Source organism: Solanum tuberosum, unplaced genomic scaffold (genome assembly GCF_000226075.1).
Source record: "Solanum tuberosum cultivar DM 1-3 516 R44 unplaced genomic scaffold, SolTub_3.0 scf00048, whole genome shotgun sequence".
Taxonomy (NCBI): domain Eukaryota; kingdom Viridiplantae; phylum Streptophyta; class Magnoliopsida; order Solanales; family Solanaceae; genus Solanum; species Solanum tuberosum.
Genome location: NW_006238976.1, coordinates 2,222,319 through 2,240,318, shown reverse-complemented (window position 1 = coordinate 2,240,318; position 18,000 = coordinate 2,222,319). Strand labels below are relative to the sequence as shown.

Here is an 18,000-nt window from a genome sequence, read left to right as displayed (position 1 = left end):
TTTTCAATATACATTAACTTGGAGACGTGGTTGAATTAAATGAATGGGAGTCCAAAACGTTACTTCATTTCAATTTATTTGATTTACTTTTCTTTTTAGTCAATTTAAAAAAAAAATGATCCTTTTCAATTTAGTAAATTTTTAATTTCAACTTTCCACATGTCATGTTTAAAATCACAACATTAAAAAATCGATTCAAAAATCTTTTTTACGTTTTAAAATTTCGCACCAAGTCAAAATAGATCATTGAAATGGAGGGACTTATACACAACTATGTATATTGGGTCGCTTTATCTCTGTAATTTATTAATGTAAGCTGAGATTAATCGTTCTTCAACGCAGAATAAAACAACAAAAAATGTATGTTTGAAACTTTGGAAGCTCATTCCTCAAATTCAAATTCCCCGCGAAAGCAACGGAAATGGGCCCACCATTCCTAGCCGCTTAAGGCAAAGCTAAATTGAATTTGCAAAAATAAAAATTAGAAAGTTTTAACTTTTAATTCAGAATTTAATTTGTCCTTAAACAAATATTAAAAAGAATGGGTATATAATTGCATCAGTGATTGAGTTGGCTAAGCAGTTATTATTAATCTTTTAAATGGAGGATCTTAATTTAATTTTGTTTATATAGTTTCTTGATTAAACTCGTCGCATGAAGCTTGTGGAGACACTCAGTGTTATGTGCAAGCTATTACACTAGAACAAATTTTATCATATACGCATCTGAAAAAATAACAATTTGCGAATTGATTAAATATTAGACATTAAATACGCATATTGATCACACAATAATCTTGTGATATCCACCAATCGATAGCCCTCAACTTTATTACACCAACTAAATATATTGAAGTTGCATCCTTTACAAGCAAAAGTATTAAAGGTGTGTTTGGTACAGAGTTTTCTATTTTTCAAAATTTTCTGATTGGTTAAATTTGTTAAAGGATATCTTTTTTAGAATAATTAAATTTCTTAAAAATGTGAGAAATAACTTTCTTAATAGGAAATCAAGTTTCATAAATGAAATTTCATATTCACTATTCCTTTTCCATCCATCCGATCAGGGGTGGATCTAGCAAGGGGCGAGGGTGTGTTCATTTGATTCCCTCGGTAAAAAAATTACAATATATATATATTATTTTAATGTATATATGTAGACTTTTCGAACTTCTTGAACACAAGACTAAAGATTGACTCAGTGATTTAAAGTTTTAAGAGCAAATCCCTAGCACTATTTTTATTTTCTGAACATCCTCAGTGAAAATCCCAAATTCACCACTACATCCAATGCCCCCCATCCCATCCCTCGACTATTCTACCCCAACTACCCCTAAATCCTCATGCATACATCCCATAGTGTTTTGCTGGATTACAACGCTCACATCCCATCCTTTGACTATTCTACCCTGCTACCCCTAAATCCCCACGCACCTCATCCCATTGTGTTTTGCTAGATTAGAGTAATTTTTTTTGGGTAATAGTTTTATTTATTTATTTATGTGCCAAAATGCGAAAACCACTTATTATCCAAAATTATATTTTCTTTTCCTACCAAACACACCCTTAAAATACGTTTATTTTATCATTCAAATTTCATATTACATAATTTCATTTTCCTTTATGACACCAAACTCTGTTTTTTTTTTCCTAAAAAAAGCAATTCAAGAATCGAAAACAGAGAGCCAAAAAAAGAAAAAAAAAAGCTTCGTCTTTTATCCATGGCGACTGTTAAGCTTCTTTCACTTTCATGTCTAAGAGATGAGAGCAGTTATGGAGGTTTTTCCTCAAAGGCGCATTACCCATCAATGCCCAAATACCCAAAGGGTTTTTCTGTATCTTCTGGTGAAGAAAAAAAGGCAATTTTTTCAGTTAATGGTATGAGTTGTTCTGCATGTGCTGGTTCTGTAGAAAAGGCAATTAAAAGACTTTCTGGGATTAAAGAAGCTGTAGTTGATGTTTTGAATAACAAAGCTCAAGTTATTTTTTACCCCACTTTTGTCAATGTGAGTAATCTGAATCTTGATTTTGAGATTTTTAGTTGCTGAATGAACGTAAAAATTTGATCTTTATGGAAATTTTAGTGGATTCTGGTAATGATTTAGGCTTATTATGTAGAAATTCTACAAGGGGTTATCCAGGTTTAAGATTTTTTTGTTTTGATAATTGTGGTGTTTGAGCTGGCTTGCATGGACCTCAACTAATATTATGGGTACTTTCTACCTCTCACGAGCATAGGTATCAGATAACTCTGTCCCCGAGGCTAAGATTCTTGAATAACAGAGTTTGAGTTATCTTTTGCCTTAGCTATGTTAGTGTGAGTCCATTCTTTTGTGCTTATTTCAACAACAACAACATCAACATATCCAGTGTAATTCCATGAGTGGGGTTTGAGGAGGTAGAGTGTACGTAGACCCTTACCCCTACTTTGTGGAGGTAGAGAGACGGTTTCCAAAAGACAAACTTATTTCTGCAAGAGAGTACAAATTTGTTTCTTTTTTCAAGTTTTTTCTGTATTTTGCTGATCGTATGAACTAATTAGGTAGATTTTGAAGCTTTCCTTTATATTTTATTTATGATTTTCATAGAAGTAAGCCACATTGAATATGTTATGTATGTTCTAAGCATCGTGGTTGTTTATATAGAAGTGAGTTACTCAATTGAATATGTTATGTATGTTCTAAGCAAACTTGTTAAAGTCAAGGTTTTCCCCTTTGCTCTTCCTTTAAGTTTTTACTTTTGGCTGAATGTTGGTTGTGTTGGATGACGTGAAATTCTGTTGTCTAGTCTTTTTCACCCTGAGTTTGTGCAAGAAAATATACATCGAATGACTCACCGAATTGTCAAGATTGTTGTTGTACATGGTTCTCCAACTCTTTGAACTCTAGAAACTTTGCTTCTCCTTCTATCACTTGTGACTTTGTGCTTTATGGATGTCTATTTTGAATTTAGCATGGTTGAATATGCTTTGAGCAATGAGCTTTATTTGGAATTAGATTCATCTGTTTCAATTCACATTCAAAACTAATGATGTTGGTCTAAAAAGATTATGATTAGTACTATGTTAAAGCTGCATTTACATATTAGTACCAAGTACCATGCATTATGCAGCAGTAAATCTAGAAGTAGAAATCAATTTTGTTTTCCAGGTTTCTGTAGCGTTGCAGTTTGTTAATATCACGCGCCACATTAATACTGAGAAAGCCATGAACAATGTACTTCCACTTCACAAAGAAATACTATAGCTATGATTCTTTTAAGTCGTTGGATCTTTAGAGGAGTGGTTTGTTGTAGTTGCTAAGTTTACTTGCTCAAATGTGCAGGAGGAAACAATCCGTGAGACAATAGAAGATGTTGGGTTCCAGGCTACCTTGATTACCGAGGAGACAAATGAGAAAACTTCCCAAGTCTGCCGGATACGTATAAAAGGAATGACCTGCACTTCTTGCTCCGCAACTGTTGAATCTGCTTTGCAATTGATCCCCGGTATACAGAAAGCACAAGTTGCATTAGCAACCGAGGAGGCTGAAATCCAATATGATCCGCAGATATTAACTCACAATGAGCTTTTAGAAGCCATAGAAGATACTGGATTTGAAGCCATATTAATTAGCACAGGAGAAGATAGGAGCAAAATATTGCTGAAAGTTGATGGAGTACATACTGAGAATTCCATGAGCATTATTGAAAGTTCTCTTAGAGCACTCCCAGGCGTTGAAGACGTTGATATTGATCCTGAGCTGAAGAAGTTATCTGTTTCTTATAAATCAGATACAATAGGACCTAGAGATTTTATTCAAGTAATTGAGTCAACTGATTCTGGAAGGTTCAAGGCAACAATATTTCCTGAAGGAGATGGGGAACAATCCCATAGACAGGAGGAAATCGAATACTGTCGTCGATCCTTTCTCTGGAGCATGGTTTTTACAATTCCTGTTTTCTTGACTTCCATGATCTTCATGTATATTCCTGGTTTGAAGGATGGATTGGATATTAAAGTTGTGAACATGCTTAGCATTGGAGAGATTTTGCGGTGGGTGCTTTCTACTCCCGTGCAATTCATCATTGGACGACGTTTCTATTATGGTTCTTACAAAGCACTGCGTCATGGTTCTGCAAATATGGATGTTTTGATTGCTTTGGGAACAAATGCAGCCTACTTTTACTCGGTCTATTCGGTGTTAAGAGCTGCTACTTCTCCAAGCTTCAAGTCTACTGATTTTTTCGAGACCAGCTCAATGCTCATTTCCTTCATTCTACTTGGGAAGTATCTTGAAGTTTTGGCCAAAGGAAAGACATCTGAGGCCATTGCTAAACTCATGAACTTGACCCCTGAGACAGCCTCATTATTACAGTTTGATGACGAAGGAAATGTGGTGAAAGAGGAAGAAATTGATAGCCGATTGATACAGAAGAACGATGTGATCAAAATCCTTCCCGGTGCAAAAGTAGCCTGTGATGGTTTTGTCATCTGGGGACAAAGCCACGTAAATGAGAGTATGATTACTGGAGAATCTCGGCCAGTGGCCAAAAGGAAAGGCGACATGGTGATTGGAGGGACTGTGAATGAGAATGGTGTTCTTCATATTAGAGCTACTAAGGTTGGATCAGAGAGTGCTCTTTCACAGATTGTTAGACTGGTTGAATCAGCACAAATGGCTAAAGCTCCAGTTCAAAAATTTGCTGATCGAATTTCTAAATATTTCGTGCCACTAGTGAGTATTAACCAGCTTCCTGTAAGATTTATGTTATCATCTTATGACTCTCTGAGAGTTGGTGATCCCAATTTCAGGTTATTATTCTCTCCTTATCTACTTGGCTGGCCTGGTTTTTAGCTGGGAAGTATAACGGCTATCCTAAATCCTGGATTCCATCTTCTATGGATAGCTTTCAGCTTGCCCTTCAATTTGGTATATCTGTTATGGTCATAGCTTGCCCATGTGCTCTTGGTCTTGCTACTCCAACTGCTGTCATGGTTGGCACAGGAGTTGGTGCTTCTCGAGGTGTCTTGATTAAAGGCGGGCAAGCTTTGGAAGGCGCACAAAAGGTAGCACCGAAACTTCTCAACTGTGCTTCCTGCAATGCCATATCATAAAAATTAAAATCATCATATGTTTTCTGTAGGTGGACTGTATTGTGTTTGATAAGACGGGGACTCTTACAATGGGAAAACCAGTTGTTGTAAATACAAAGCTTTTCAGATCTATGGTACTTAGAGAATTTTATGAATTGGTTGCTGCAGCTGAGGTACATTACCACCCCCCGTTGTGTTGTGTTTTCTTTGCTGATGTTTGCCCTACTAGTTCTATCACCCTTGTTAACTTAGTCATGTTTCCATTGCCCTGATAAAACAACATATAAAACTGTTCATTGAGCCTTCCATTTGCCATTTAAGCTAAATTTATCATGATAATTCTCTGATATGTATCCCCTACTGACTCTTCTTAGGCTAGATCATACGAGGTGCTCACTCTGCTTCAATTTGTTTGTCTTACTTTCCTTTTTAGCCCGTTTAAAAAAGAATGGCTTTTCCTTTTTTGGCAACTCTTCAATTCTAACTCCACGTGAGATGTTTTAGACCACAAGATTGAAGGACATTTTGTTTTTTCTAATATAGTGAATGCTGGTGTTTATTCATGCCAATACGTGAAACTGATAACTTAGTCTTGAATTCAGCTAAATAGTGAGCACCCCTTGGCCAAGGCAATTGTTGAATACACAAAAAAGTTCAGAGAGGACGAGGAGAACCCTCGGTGGCCTGAAGTCCAGGACTTTGAGTCTATAACTGGACATGGTGTTCAGGCTGTTGTCCACAACAAGAAGATAATAGTTGGAAACAAGAGCTTGATGTTAGATCAAGGCGTTTCCGTTCCAGTTGATGCCAATGAAATACTAGCAGAAGCAGAAGAATTGGCTCAAACTGGAATTCTTGTATCAATTGATGGTGTACTGAGTGGTGTTGTTTCTATATCAGATCCAGTGAAGCCCGGAGCTCGTGAAGTCATTTCTCTTCTTAAGTCTATGAAAGTCGAGAGTAAGCTAGTAACAGGTGACAATTGGGGAACAGCTAATGCCATTGCTATGGAAGTTGGCATTAGTGATGTTATTGCAGAAGCAAAACCTGAAGACAAAGCCGAAAAAGTGAAGGAACTGCAGGTAAAATTTCAATGCCATGAATCTGCTGAAAGATAAAACACATTTTGCTTTTAAAGAATTAGCCTAAGTTTGCCTGAGTTAACAAATGACATAATACATAAATAGACACTCAAAACTCGGCCTCAGTTGACAAGTAAGCACTTCAACTTTGAAAGTGCACATCTAGACACCTCAACTCGTCTCCATTGTGTTAGTTGAGCACTCCAACTAACAAAATGATCATCTAGACACATCACTGTGGGGACGAGTTGGAGCGTATTATTAATTTTGTCATGCTGGTGCTTAAGTCATCTTAATTGATCAACAGAGTTTGGGAAAAGTTGTTGCAATGGTGGGAGATGGAATTAACGACTCGCCAGCACTTGTAGCAGCAGACGTTGGAATGGCGATAGGAGCAGGGACAGACATAGCTATTGAGGCAGCTGATATTGTCCTAATGAAGAGCAATCTTGAAGATGTTATAACTGCTATTGACCTTTCCAGGAAAACTTTTAGTCGAATTCGCCTGAACTACTTTTGGGCATTTGGTTATAACCTTCTGGGCATTCCAATTGCTGCTGGAGCTCTTTTCCCCTTTACCGGATTCCGGTTGCCACCATGGGTAGCAGGGGCAGCAATGGCTGCTTCTTCAGTAAGTGTTGTATGCAGCTCTCTTTTGCTGAAGAATTACAAGAGGCCTAAAAAACTTGATAATCTTGAGATTGGAGGAATAACTGTTGAGTCATAATTTATGTAAATATGTTGAAAGGGTAGCTAGGTACAACACTAAAAGTTGTCGCGAGACGACCTTTGGCCAGGTTACGAATTCAAGCTGTGAAAACAACTTCTAGTAGAAATGCAAGATAAGATGCATATATTAGACGCTCGACGCATAGTGGGAGCTTAATGTATATTGCAAGTTAATAAAAGTAAAAATTGTGTGTATACCAATATGTGGTTGCTTTTGAATCAAAAGTGCTAATCCCATAAATTTTAATTTCTTGTTGCTGTATGATTTCATAACTTTATTTTACATGATATATACTTTTGAAAAAAAGCAGTTCTCATAAAGTTATTTGACAAGTAAATGGGTTGTAGGGTTGGATGTGGTGTGTTAACTTACCTTTTGTTGATTAGTTTAAAATCATCATTGCATTACATAGATAAATATATATTATAATCAGTGACATGTAGTCAAGATTTTTACTTAAGAAATTCAAAATATGAAGAAGTATATATATGAACTAGCCAAACAGGGTTCAACGTCTATTATATATACATACAAATTAATTTTAATCATATATATATATATATATATAGTTTTTGTCGAAGGGTTGAATCCCCTAACCCCAAGCTGGCTCCGCCCTTAATTATAACAAATAGAAATATGCGTTCATCTATAACAAGAATATTAGATACAAATATTCTTAATCAATCATATCGGTGTTTGACAAATTTCAAAAAAGTATGATTCTCTAGTTAGGCTTTATGTATTATTTTTTTCTATGACCTATTAAAGAAGATGAACTTACGTGTTGACCTGTTTCACATATAAATTAAGTGAAATAACAGAAAAATAGTAATTAGAAATTACTAAATTAGTAATTCAATTTAAAGCATTTGAATTTTTGTTTAATTAAATCATAATGCCTTTGTTGTTGTAATACCAATATAAATAAATACTTATAAAATGAGATGGAGGAATTGTGATAGTACAGTACTATTTTTCTTTTTGCAAATAATACAGTACTACTGAGTACTGATTATAAATCTAAATTTTATGTATTAAAAAGTAGCTTCATTATGCAGAAGTGTACCACTTTGTTAGCTTTATTTTTTAAGTATTAATTATTGAAACAAATAGGCGCTTGAACAAATTAAAACTTTAGGCGGAATATATCGGGTATAAATTTATCAGTAAATTTCATTTAGATATTTAGACTATGACACGTTTCAATTGAGTACGTGTTTCTATATTAGACACTTTTAGCTTAATTTATTTGTGTGTATCAAATTCCTATTATGTAAATAAGTTAACCACATAAAATATGTTGAACTGGAATTCACTTATCTACTATAGTACTCTACTTATTAACTTGTTATCATTATAAAAATATATAAATTATAAATTATGAATCAAACTCTAACTTGATGTGTGATTCAATTCACCATGTGAAAGATAGTGATAGTTTGAGGACCGAGGAAGGGTACCTATAGATCTTATAATTAATGATAAAAATTTATTCGTACTCAATGTATAAAAGAGGGGGTGTGTCTATATTTGATCAATCAATAGATGCATGATAAATATATAAAGAGGTAGAGATAGAGTATAGGAAGCGAGCTCGACAGAGCTCACAACTCACTACTTAGCTATCTGAGCACAGTTCCGATTTCACAAAATCATTTTTTACACGTGGTCAATTATGATTTGGCCACGTCATTAACTAAATCATTTTTTAAAAGGAAAAAATCTCAAATACGTAAAAGCTTCTCTATGCCATCCGTTTAAAATTTAGCTCATTTATGTCATTTCAGTTAACAAATAATGACATGAATGAGCTTTTTCTCATATAGAAATAACACATATAAGCTAAACTTTTAACGAATGACATAAATAATATTTTTTTTAAAGTTCGATAACATGTATGAACTTTTTTCCCGAATATACCAGTGTTAACTCTAGTGCTTAGTGGCTATGCTGTGAAGCACCTGAATAAAAAGAAAGTATATATAATCCAAAACTTTACAACTAGAAACACCTCCAAATGACCAAAAAGAAAACTTGTGTACTTTTTTCAACCGAAAGAGCATAAAAGAGAGTTATAAAAAAAAAAAATGTAGCAAGAATTCTACATATAAGCTATAAAGAAAAAAATGCAAACTTTCAAGAAAATGAAACAAAGGATTTGTTTTCAATCATTGGAATTAAATTGGCTGTCTCATTAATGTAAGTTCATTGCAACATTTCTCTCTTAGTTTTATTTTATTTTGGGTGATTTTATTGGAATTTTACTCTAGTGTGTTTGTTTCATGTTTTTGAACTTATAAAGGTTCGATACTTTAATTTTTTTTTATGGAGTTTGAAATAGATATGCGATGAGAGAAATAATGTTAAAGGAGTATTTCAATGATGGTACCTCGTGATAAAAGCGAGATACCATCATTGTTCTTTCACTTTTGTACCTCTTTAAACTCAGTATGGAAGTTTTGAATTTATACATTTAAAACTTCATGATTGCATCCATGAGTTCAAACAATCCAAAATTTTCGTTTCATTTTGTTTGATCTACCTTTCTTTTTAGTCTGTTTTTAAAAAAAACGATTCTTTTCTTTTTTTGCGATTCTTTAATTTCAATTTTTCATATGATATGTTTAAAACTACAAGATTAATGAACATTTTGATATATTTAACATATTTTTAATTTAAGACTATAAGATTCAAATTATTTTTTTTTTTTTTAAACTCCGTGTTAAGTTAAAATAGGCCAAACAAATTGAAACGAAACCGTGGAAATAACTTCCAACTTGAACTACCATTCAGAATGTAAATTTGAGATACACATGGAAGTTGTTCAACTGTAAAGCACTAATCAAATCTATGCTTTCTAGTGGGAAAATATTCTCCAATCTTCTTTTTTCTGAAGAAGCTTTTTGTAACTTTTTGCTTTTTAGTGTTTTGTGCGGTCTTTTGGATTCCTCATACACAGTTAATATAAACTTTGAAGTGCATATAGGGAAAAAAAACACTTTTTTTTTTCATAAGTGGATGTGTATTTTTATCATTATCAAAGATTATCCTAAAATTCCACTTTAATTAGACAAATACTAATGGACCTGCCTGCTAAGTATATTAAATGTGTACTACTTATTCTAAATACCCCATTAGCAATGGTAATGGTAAAGTTGTTTTGTATAACCTATAGATTCAAGCTTCAAGTCGTGTTCTTTAGTCATTCATGTTTGTGTCAGGATAAGTTGTTTATATCACACCTTCTAAGGATGTGGTCCTTTCCGAACCTATGTGAACGTGGGATAATTTCTGCACTGAGCTGCCAAACTATAGTATAGTATATCACATATATAACACTAACACAGTAAGTTTCTTGATACATAAACTAGTTCAATCTTCTCTGTTTTGTTAGTATGTGGTTTCTCAAAAAGTGGTCTCTTCTACTAAGTACTCTTCCTTTACAGCTATATAATTTTGTGAGGATGAAAAATTCTTCAAGAATCATTCTCACATAGTTGAAATGCTTTTTTTATGTTAATATGACTAGGATGAGATGATCCGCGAGACTATAGAAGACGTTGGATTTCAGTCTAATAAGTTGAGTGAAGAGGAGATGCATCATGAGAAGTCCTCACAAGTATGCAGGATTCAAGTGAATGGAATGACTTGTACTTCATGCTCCACAACTCTTGAATCAGCATTGCAGGTAATCCCTGGTGTACAAAAAGCACGAGTCGCGTTAGCAACTCAAGAAGCTGAAATCTGTTATGATCCTAAAATAGTTGAGTGTAATCAGTTGTTGGAAGCTATTGGAAATACAGGATTTGAAGGCATATTGATTAGTACAGGAGGAGATAGTAGTCGAATACTGCTTAAAGTTGATGGAGTTGATACTGAGAATTGTGTTAAACTGATACAGAATTCCCTTCTTGCAATACAAGGAGTTCAAGAAATAGACTTTGACCTGCAGCTCAAGAAGTTATCGGTCTCTTATACAGCAGATGTAACAGGACCTAGAGACTTTATTCGCGCTATTGAATCAACTGAATCAGGATGTTTCAAGGCATGTATATTTCCTCAGGGAAGAGAAAGAGAAGAACATAGACAACACGAAATCAGGCAATATTATAAAGCGTTTATTTGGAGTTTAGCATTTACAATTCCTGTGTTTTTTACTTCCATGGTGTTTATGTACATTCCTGGTCTGAAGAATGTTTTGGAGACTAAGGTTGCCAACATGCTAACCGTTGGACAGGTTGTGAGATGGGTATTATCTACACCAGTACAGTTCATCATTGGTCGAAAATTCTATGTTGGTGCTTATATTGCCTTAAGCCATGGTTATGCTAACATGGATGTTCTTATTGCATTAGGAACAAATGCAGCATATTTTTATTCAGTCTATTCTGTACTAAGAGCTGCTACTTCTCCAACTTTCAAAGCCAGTGACTTTTTCGAGACTAGCTCGATGCTTATCTCGTTCATTCTACTAGGAAAATATTTGGAAGTTTTGGCTAGAGGAAAGACATCTGAGGCCATTGCCAAGCTTATGGATTTAGCCCCAAAGACTGCAACACTGCTAACTCTAGATGACAAAGGCAATGTGCTGAATGAGGAAGAAGTTGATAGCCGATTGATACAAAAGAACGATGTGATTAAAACCATTCCAGGCTCGAAAGTAGCCTGTGATGGTCTTGTCATCCGGGGACAAAGCCATATAAACGAAAGCATGATAACAGGAGAATCTCGTCCGGTCACTAGAAAGACGGGTGACATGGTGATTGGAGGGACTTTAAATGAGAATGGGGTGTTACACATCAAGGCAACAAGGGTTGGGTCAGAAACTGCTCTATCGCAGATTGTTCGGTTGGTTGAATCAGCACAAATGGCTAAAGCTCCTGTGCAAAGATTTGCTGATCACATTTCCAAATACTTTGTGCCTATTGTGAGATTAAGCACCCCTTACATGTTCATTGTTGTCAATATGTGTGTGTATATATATATAACTAACCAACCTTAGCTGAAAATTAGTGATTAATTCTGATTTCTCAGGTCATTGCTCTCTCATTTTGTACTTGGGTTTCTTGGTTTTTAGCTGGAACTTTTAATTCTTATCCAAGAACTTGGATTCCTTCTTCCATGGATAGCTTTGAGCTTGCCCTGCAGTTTGGCATTTCTGTTATGGTGGTAGCTTGCCCCTGTGCGCTCGGCCTAGCTACTCCCACGGCAGTTATGGTTGGTACTGGAGTTGGCGCTTCCCTTGGTGTCCTTATTAAAGGTGGTCAGGCATTGGAAAGTGCACAAGAGGTCTGAATTCAAACTCACTCTTCTTTCTAACAAAATCCAAATTTTGTTAATGAACTTTTGGTGAACTGTTTGATTCTACAGGTAAACTGTATAGTTTTTGACAAGACTGGCACTCTTACTATTGGCAAACCTATGGTTGTCAATACTAGGCTTTTCAAAATTATGGTACCTCAAGAATTCTATGAACTTATTGCTGCTGCTGAGGTAGGATATTATCGTGTTTATGATTCTTCATCAGAAAGGTCAATTCATACCCTTAACAAAACGAGTTAATTTCTCAGACGATCACTCAAAACGAGTTTAAGTGTCTTGTACTGCATTTTAAATTGACAGGTAAATAGTGATCACCCCTTAGCCAAAGCAATTGTTGAGTACGCGAAAAAATTAAGAGGAGGTGAGGAGAACCTTGCCTGGCCTGAAGCCTCGGACTTCGAGTCGATAACTGGCCATGGTGTGAAAGCTATCATCTGTAACAAAGAAGTGATTTTGGGGAATAAAAGCTTGATGATGGAGCAAGGCATTGCCATTCCAGTTGAAGCTGAAGAAGCATTAGCAGAAGCAGAAGGACAGGCTCAAACCGGCATACTTGTATCTATCGATAAAGAGCTGATTGGTGTTCTTTCTGTTTCTGATCCGTTGAAGCCAGAGGCTCCAGAAGTCATCTCCATTCTCAAATCCATGAACGTTGAGAGCATGATAGTAACTGGTGACAACTGGGGAACAGCAAATGCTATAGCCAAGCAGGTTGGAATTGAGAGGAAAAATGTTGTTGCAGAAGCCAAACCTGAACAGAAAGCTGAAAAAGTGAAGGAACTACAGGTAGGAACTTGTTCCATTCTGTTAGAACTTTATGAATTTGCGCGGGCGCAACACACACACAGAGACACATACAGTTTAAAGTTAAAATGAGCGTAAGACGCATCATAAAGTATAGGTTTTGATGTGTAATAATTTCATTTTCTTCACATGATTCATCTGTTCCATTTTAGTACACAGGATTTAGGCAAAGTTGTGGCAATGGTAGGAGATGGAGTTAATGACTCACCGGCACTTGTGGCTGCTGATGTAGGAATAGCAATTGGTGCAGGTACAGATATAGCAATCGAGGCAGCTGACATTGTTCTTATGAAAAGTAGCTTGAAAGATGTAATAACAGCAATCGATCTTTCTAAGAAAACATTCCGGAGAATCCATCTCAACTACTTCTGGGCTTTGGGATATAATCTCCTCGGCATCCCAATTGCTGCTGGCGTCCTGTTCCCATCTACTCATTTCCGCTTACCACCATGGATTGCCGGGGCTGCAATGGCTGCCTCTTCAGTCAGTGTAGTTTGCAGCTCTCTTCTGCTGAAAAACTACAAGAAACCTAAGAAACTGAATACTCTTGACTTACAAGGTATCACAGTTGAGTAATTCTTGGCTGTTAACTTAGCAGTTAACAAAACTGTCTAAATTTTTGTCCACTGGGAGAAAAGATACAGTCAATGGATTATTTACTGGTAAACATGCTCTTCGTGTACTTTATGAGTATCTTCAACTAATACATTGTAAAGTACCTGAAGTTATAGGAAATAAGGAAATGCACCGGACAGACACTAGAAATAGTTCACCTTGCAAGTGACATTCATAGATAATATTCAAAACTTATATATTCGATACAGTGTAGAAATAACAGATGTATAAGGGACTCTCGACTTGTCTTGTTACATATTTTGTGGACTAGGATTATCAATTGAACACTTATTTTATAAGTACATATACGTAAAGGAAAATGAATAAGGAAAGCTTGGATCAGAATTCTCCTTCCTGTATCAACTTTCACATACACACTGTTTATCCCGTTATCTGCCATGGTGCACAGTGATACTGAGAGCACGATGTAGCCACCTGACTCCTAATTGCTTTCTCACATCTTCGAATGAAATTCAGGTTTTCTGCTCGATTGAGGAATGCTACTTCCTACATCATATCTTTGCCTTTGGAACTTCTCTTTAGCTTTGAAGAGGATCACATGTACCTCTTGGAAATGAGGTTCCATGGCATTCTTTGTGTCATCCATCCACTTCAAAACTCTCTTGTATGGGCCTATTATCCGCTCACGATCCTTCTCATCCAAAATCTAAATTCATCACATCCAAAACCATAATTCATTATAAAGAAATTTCAACAAGACTCCTCTTGATAATTTATGTTCTGGATCAAAAGATGTAAAGAAACAGCAGGAAAAGGGTAAATCTCTTTACCTCAAGTTCCATAAGCTCACACACTAAGCTAAGATCTGCAATTGAAGGTTGGCCACTCCCAAGCAAAAATCGCCCTTTTCTCTGGAGCCAAACAGACTCGATATTTGCAAGAGATGCCAAAAGGACTTTCTTAGCTTCTGCTGCTGCTTGTGGATTCAAAGGCAACCCAAAAGCAGGAGCGAGAACAGTATTAAAGATATATCCAGCTGAAAACATAAGCACTGCATCAGAAAACTGTTGGAAACAGCTAAAGAGTGGCATATAAAGTTATCAACAAGAAGTAGGAATTATAGAATATTGGTGAAAAGACTACCTATCCTAGTGGTTTTAGTCACTGTCAATGTTTAAAAAAAAAAGTCACCATCATGCAGTAGCTAGACTCACAATTAGAGGTTTGAAAAAGGTTAGGTGTTTCAATTAGAGGAATCAATTCCTAAAGATAGACTAAGAAACTTGTTGGCTTGCAGCAACTGTCTTGCATTAGGTTAGTAGCGAGAATCTTAGTAAAGGGCATCATGACAAGCAGATGCTTTTTTTTTTTAAAAACAGATCATATATACAAACAAATTTCCTTGATTAATCTCATTTGGGATAAAATTTTAATTCAGTCATTGCCTTAACTGTAGCCTGTAGGCATCCGTTTGCCCAAGTTCTTGCAAATCCCAGCACTCACCACTAAATTAACTCAAGTAAGGTCAAGGTAAAGTAATCATAATTCAACTGGAAACTGAAATAATCTAAATATCTGATATAAGCACCTGTACCGCGACGCAAGTTCGAGTGATGCCAATCCAACACAGAGTCTACCTTTGCTCTTTTGTATAAGTCGGCAGGGTACCTTCAATAGGACAGTGTAAGAAAGAGAAGTTAAAGCAAACACTAACCAGGATAAGCATTTATACAACCTACAAGTGTGTACATTAGTCTATCACTAAGAATGAAGAGCAACACTGTTCATAGGCACCATAGATGTACTTTTTTTTTCTTTTTCGGATAAGTTGGTACAGTACATAGATTTGAATTGACAACTTCCGTGTGTTCACAGTCATCTCTTCTCAAATTTTGATAGGGCTTGTTTATTATTCAGTGCTGTTGTTGAGCAGGTATTTTCCAATCTGCTAATATGTTACTTGTTCTTCTTTTCTGTTGGAGTGCTTCTTTGGTTCGTTCGGGTAAAAACTTGTCCGCATCCGGTGTTTGCATCAAACAATGTACTTTACCATGGTTAAGTAATAAATGAGAGGAATATGCACATTAATTAACCATAGTTAGGTGATAAAAGAGTATGCAGAAGACATGTGTCATGTTATTATTGGTTTGGTACAAATGACAGGTTTCATAGCAAAACCAGATGCGTTTCTTAGCAAAACTCTACTACTTTACTCCCAGTTAGAAACACAACAAGCAATTAGCAATCAAATAACACGTACATGTGCGATTAACATCACACAAATGCCAACTGCAGAATAGTTCCATTCGCAATGCCAATTTCCATTTTCAGAGGCAGATGCAATATGGGTTCTGCTTAACCCAACATTTTGACATGAAACTTAGACATATACGTGATCACTAATTTTTTAGTAACTATTAAATTCTTAACAATACTTTCAGAAGTGCAATGGGTCCAGCAGTGAGAATATATAAGTTGAACCCATCAAGTTTAAATCCCGAATCTGCCCCGGGGTGTATTCCATGTCAAGAACAAGAGCTTCAAAGAGTATTCATTTCCATGATAAAAAGCATTTGACTAAGGTATATACTGAAAATAAGTCGATGCACTTACCAATGATCTGCAATTCCTGGAAATGCACAAGCCAGATATCTAAGAATTGCATGACTGCAAGCACATATAATCAGTTAGCTAACTTTTAAACATTATCCAAGTTATAAAATACTTCACGTGAAACTCAGGAAAAGATAAAATTGTCCCATCTCCACAGGCACTTTCCACAGTAGTTACTTGTGCCCACATGGTGCACACAACATAGAAATCTTTACAATTTTTTTTGCTTCTTGCAGTATATATGCACAGGTGATTAGGTGAACTCTTCAAACATGAACTTCTACGAGAATGAAAGACTAAATCATAAGCTTTAGGATGTATGCAACATATACAGCAAATAATAGACGTTAACAAAGTTGTGATACTGGAAAATGCAAAATTTTCAGTTCAAGCTGAACATTACCTTTCGAAAAGCTTAAATCTTCCATCCATTATAGCTGGTACTTGTTTCATGGGATTAATTTCTGAAGATGAAGTCAGAAAACTTTTGAAATTATCTAGAAACTAAGAAATAAATAATATATCAAAACCATTTTTTCGAGCGAAAAGTGGAGTTAATAAAAAAAGACAAACCTTTAAATTCAGGAGATAACTGCTGGCGCTTGGAGAGATTTATGTGTATCTCCTCAAAGTCTATTCCATTTAACCTTTCGGAAAATTAATCATTAAAAACTCCATTTTGAGCTTCAAAACTAGAAACAGAATTATCCAGAAAAAACAACAGAACTTCTTCATTAACTTCTTAATAAAATTAATCATTAACAAATCCCTTATAAGCTCTAAAGATTCTTATAAATTTGATTTGGTCAATTCACCTATATATGAAAAGCTATTATATAAAACAATCCAGCGAATAAACTTCCCCTAACCGAGACTTTTTTAACAACTACAGTATGGATGCTATTGTATTTCGTAACTTCTAAAGCTATAAACACAATTATGAGAATTCAAAGAAAACAAAGAAAAGCTCATCACCCGTTAATTTTTTTGAAAGACCAGTCACTAAAAATCCATTTTGAGATTCAAAGCTACAAATAAAATTAACATAGCACTTCGAATTGTTGATTAATCGTACCAATAGTTCATTATCTAATAGATCTTTCCGTTCTAATACTCAGTATTTATCATCTGTTCCTCTCTAACGGAATTAATCAACTTTCTAGAAAATAATTCATTAAAACTTCCATTATGAGCTTTAAACATCTAGAGAAAAGAAAAATGAAAAAAAAAATCCTTACTTGCAGAAGATGATAACTGCACGAGAAGGTTGGGACATACGATCTACGTATAATTTCAACGTCATCTCTTTCAATCAATTTTATGCTCACCGGAAATTAACTCCGACGAACTCACCGCTGGCGACGCGAGCTGAATATGGGATTTCAGATGTGAGAATGGAATTACCGCCACTGCTAAATTTGGTTAGCTGAGGTAGGATCCACGTAGACGGGTCAGATAAGGTTGGCGCCTAATATTGACTCTATTATTATTACTAGCCCTGGACACGTGCATTGCATGTGTGTCCCATGCTAAGTTGTGTGGAGTTGTTATAGCGATATATATATATATATATATACTCGAACATGTATGTTGTCAGTGTATCTCATGCTATTAGTACAAGAACTTTGAAAATATTATAATAAGTGTGTGATAAGTTGTGCACAAAAATTGAAGAGAAATATACAAGCTCAAACCAATAACTTCAATTATGCAATTCTTATAATATATCATGTATTCAATTTGATAAAAGTTTCTTTTGTTTAATATGTCATAACTCATAATTTAAATGTCAATTGTGAT

The 18,000-nt window shown here is 35.3% G+C and overlaps 3 protein-coding genes across 4 annotated transcripts; 2 read left to right on the top strand and 1 right to left on the bottom strand.

Annotated features, from left to right (window-relative positions):
* The first annotated feature begins 1,701 nt into the window (after window positions 1–1,701).
* On the top strand, window positions 1,702–7,102 carry LOC102585130 (probable copper-transporting ATPase HMA5). Its single transcript, XM_006343962.2, has 6 exons — window positions 1,702–2,005; window positions 3,323–4,714; window positions 4,792–5,046; window positions 5,124–5,246; window positions 5,676–6,155; window positions 6,463–7,102. The coding sequence occupies exons 1-6, from the start codon at window positions 1,721–1,723 to the stop codon at window positions 6,880–6,882; spliced, it is 2,955 nt and encodes a 984-aa protein (XP_006344024.1). The 5' UTR covers window positions 1,702–1,720; the 3' UTR covers window positions 6,883–7,102.
* Window positions 7,103–10,028: 2,926 nt separating this feature from the next.
* Window positions 10,029–13,678, top strand: LOC102584814 (probable copper-transporting ATPase HMA5). Of its 2 annotated transcripts, none has more exons than XM_015307153.1 (6): window positions 10,029–10,231; window positions 10,415–11,812; window positions 11,920–12,174; window positions 12,256–12,378; window positions 12,508–12,993; window positions 13,164–13,300. In XM_015307153.1, exons 2-6 carry the CDS (start codon window positions 10,421–10,423, stop codon window positions 13,209–13,211), a joined length of 2,304 nt encoding a protein of 767 aa, XP_015162639.1. In that variant the 5' UTR covers window positions 10,029–10,231; window positions 10,415–10,420; the 3' UTR covers window positions 13,212–13,300. The 2 variants fall into 2 exon arrangements, with proteins under 2 accessions (XP_015162639.1, XP_015162638.1); XM_015307152.1 differs by having other exon boundaries at window positions 10,030–10,231; window positions 13,171–13,678.
* Window positions 13,679–13,776: 98 nt separating this feature from the next.
* On the bottom strand, window positions 13,777–17,649 carry LOC102604265 (glutathione S-transferase T1-like). Its single transcript, XM_006343935.2, has 7 exons — window positions 17,439–17,649; window positions 16,774–16,847; window positions 16,604–16,664; window positions 16,201–16,254; window positions 15,176–15,255; window positions 14,418–14,623; window positions 13,777–14,293 (listed from the first exon to the last, which is right to left on the bottom strand). Exons 1-7 carry the CDS (start codon window positions 17,501–17,503, stop codon window positions 14,081–14,083), a joined length of 753 nt encoding a protein of 250 aa, XP_006343997.1. The 5' UTR covers window positions 17,504–17,649; the 3' UTR covers window positions 13,777–14,080.
* Between the last annotated feature and the right edge of the window lie 351 nt (window positions 17,650–18,000).

Coding starts and splice junctions, on each gene's coding strand:
- LOC102584814 (XM_015307152.1), top strand. CDS start 10,421: ATGATCCGCGAGACTATAGAAGACGTTGGATTTCAGTCTAATAAGTTG. Junction 11,813..11,919: donor CCAAATACTTTGTGCCTATT/GTGAGATTAAGC, acceptor CTGATTTCTCAG/GTCATTGCTCTCTCATTTTG. Junction 12,175..12,255: donor CATTGGAAAGTGCACAAGAG/GTCTGAATTCAA, acceptor TTGATTCTACAG/GTAAACTGTATAGTTTTTGA.
- LOC102604265 (XM_006343935.2), bottom strand. CDS start 17,503: ATGACGTTGAAATTATACGTAGATCGTATGTCCCAACCTTCTCGTGCA. Junction 15,256..16,200: donor CCAGGAATTGCAGATCATTG/GTAAGTGCATCG, acceptor GTCCTATTGAAG/GTACCCTGCCGACTTATACA. Junction 14,294..14,417: donor GTGAGCTTATGGAACTTGAG/GTAAAGAGATTT, acceptor TGATGAATTTAG/ATTTTGGATGAGAAGGATCG.
- LOC102585130 (XM_006343962.2), top strand. CDS start 1,721: ATGGCGACTGTTAAGCTTCTTTCACTTTCATGTCTAAGAGATGAGAGC. Junction 2,006..3,322: donor TTTACCCCACTTTTGTCAAT/GTGAGTAATCTG, acceptor TCAAATGTGCAG/GAGGAAACAATCCGTGAGAC. Junction 5,047..5,123: donor CTTTGGAAGGCGCACAAAAG/GTAGCACCGAAA, acceptor TGTTTTCTGTAG/GTGGACTGTATTGTGTTTGA.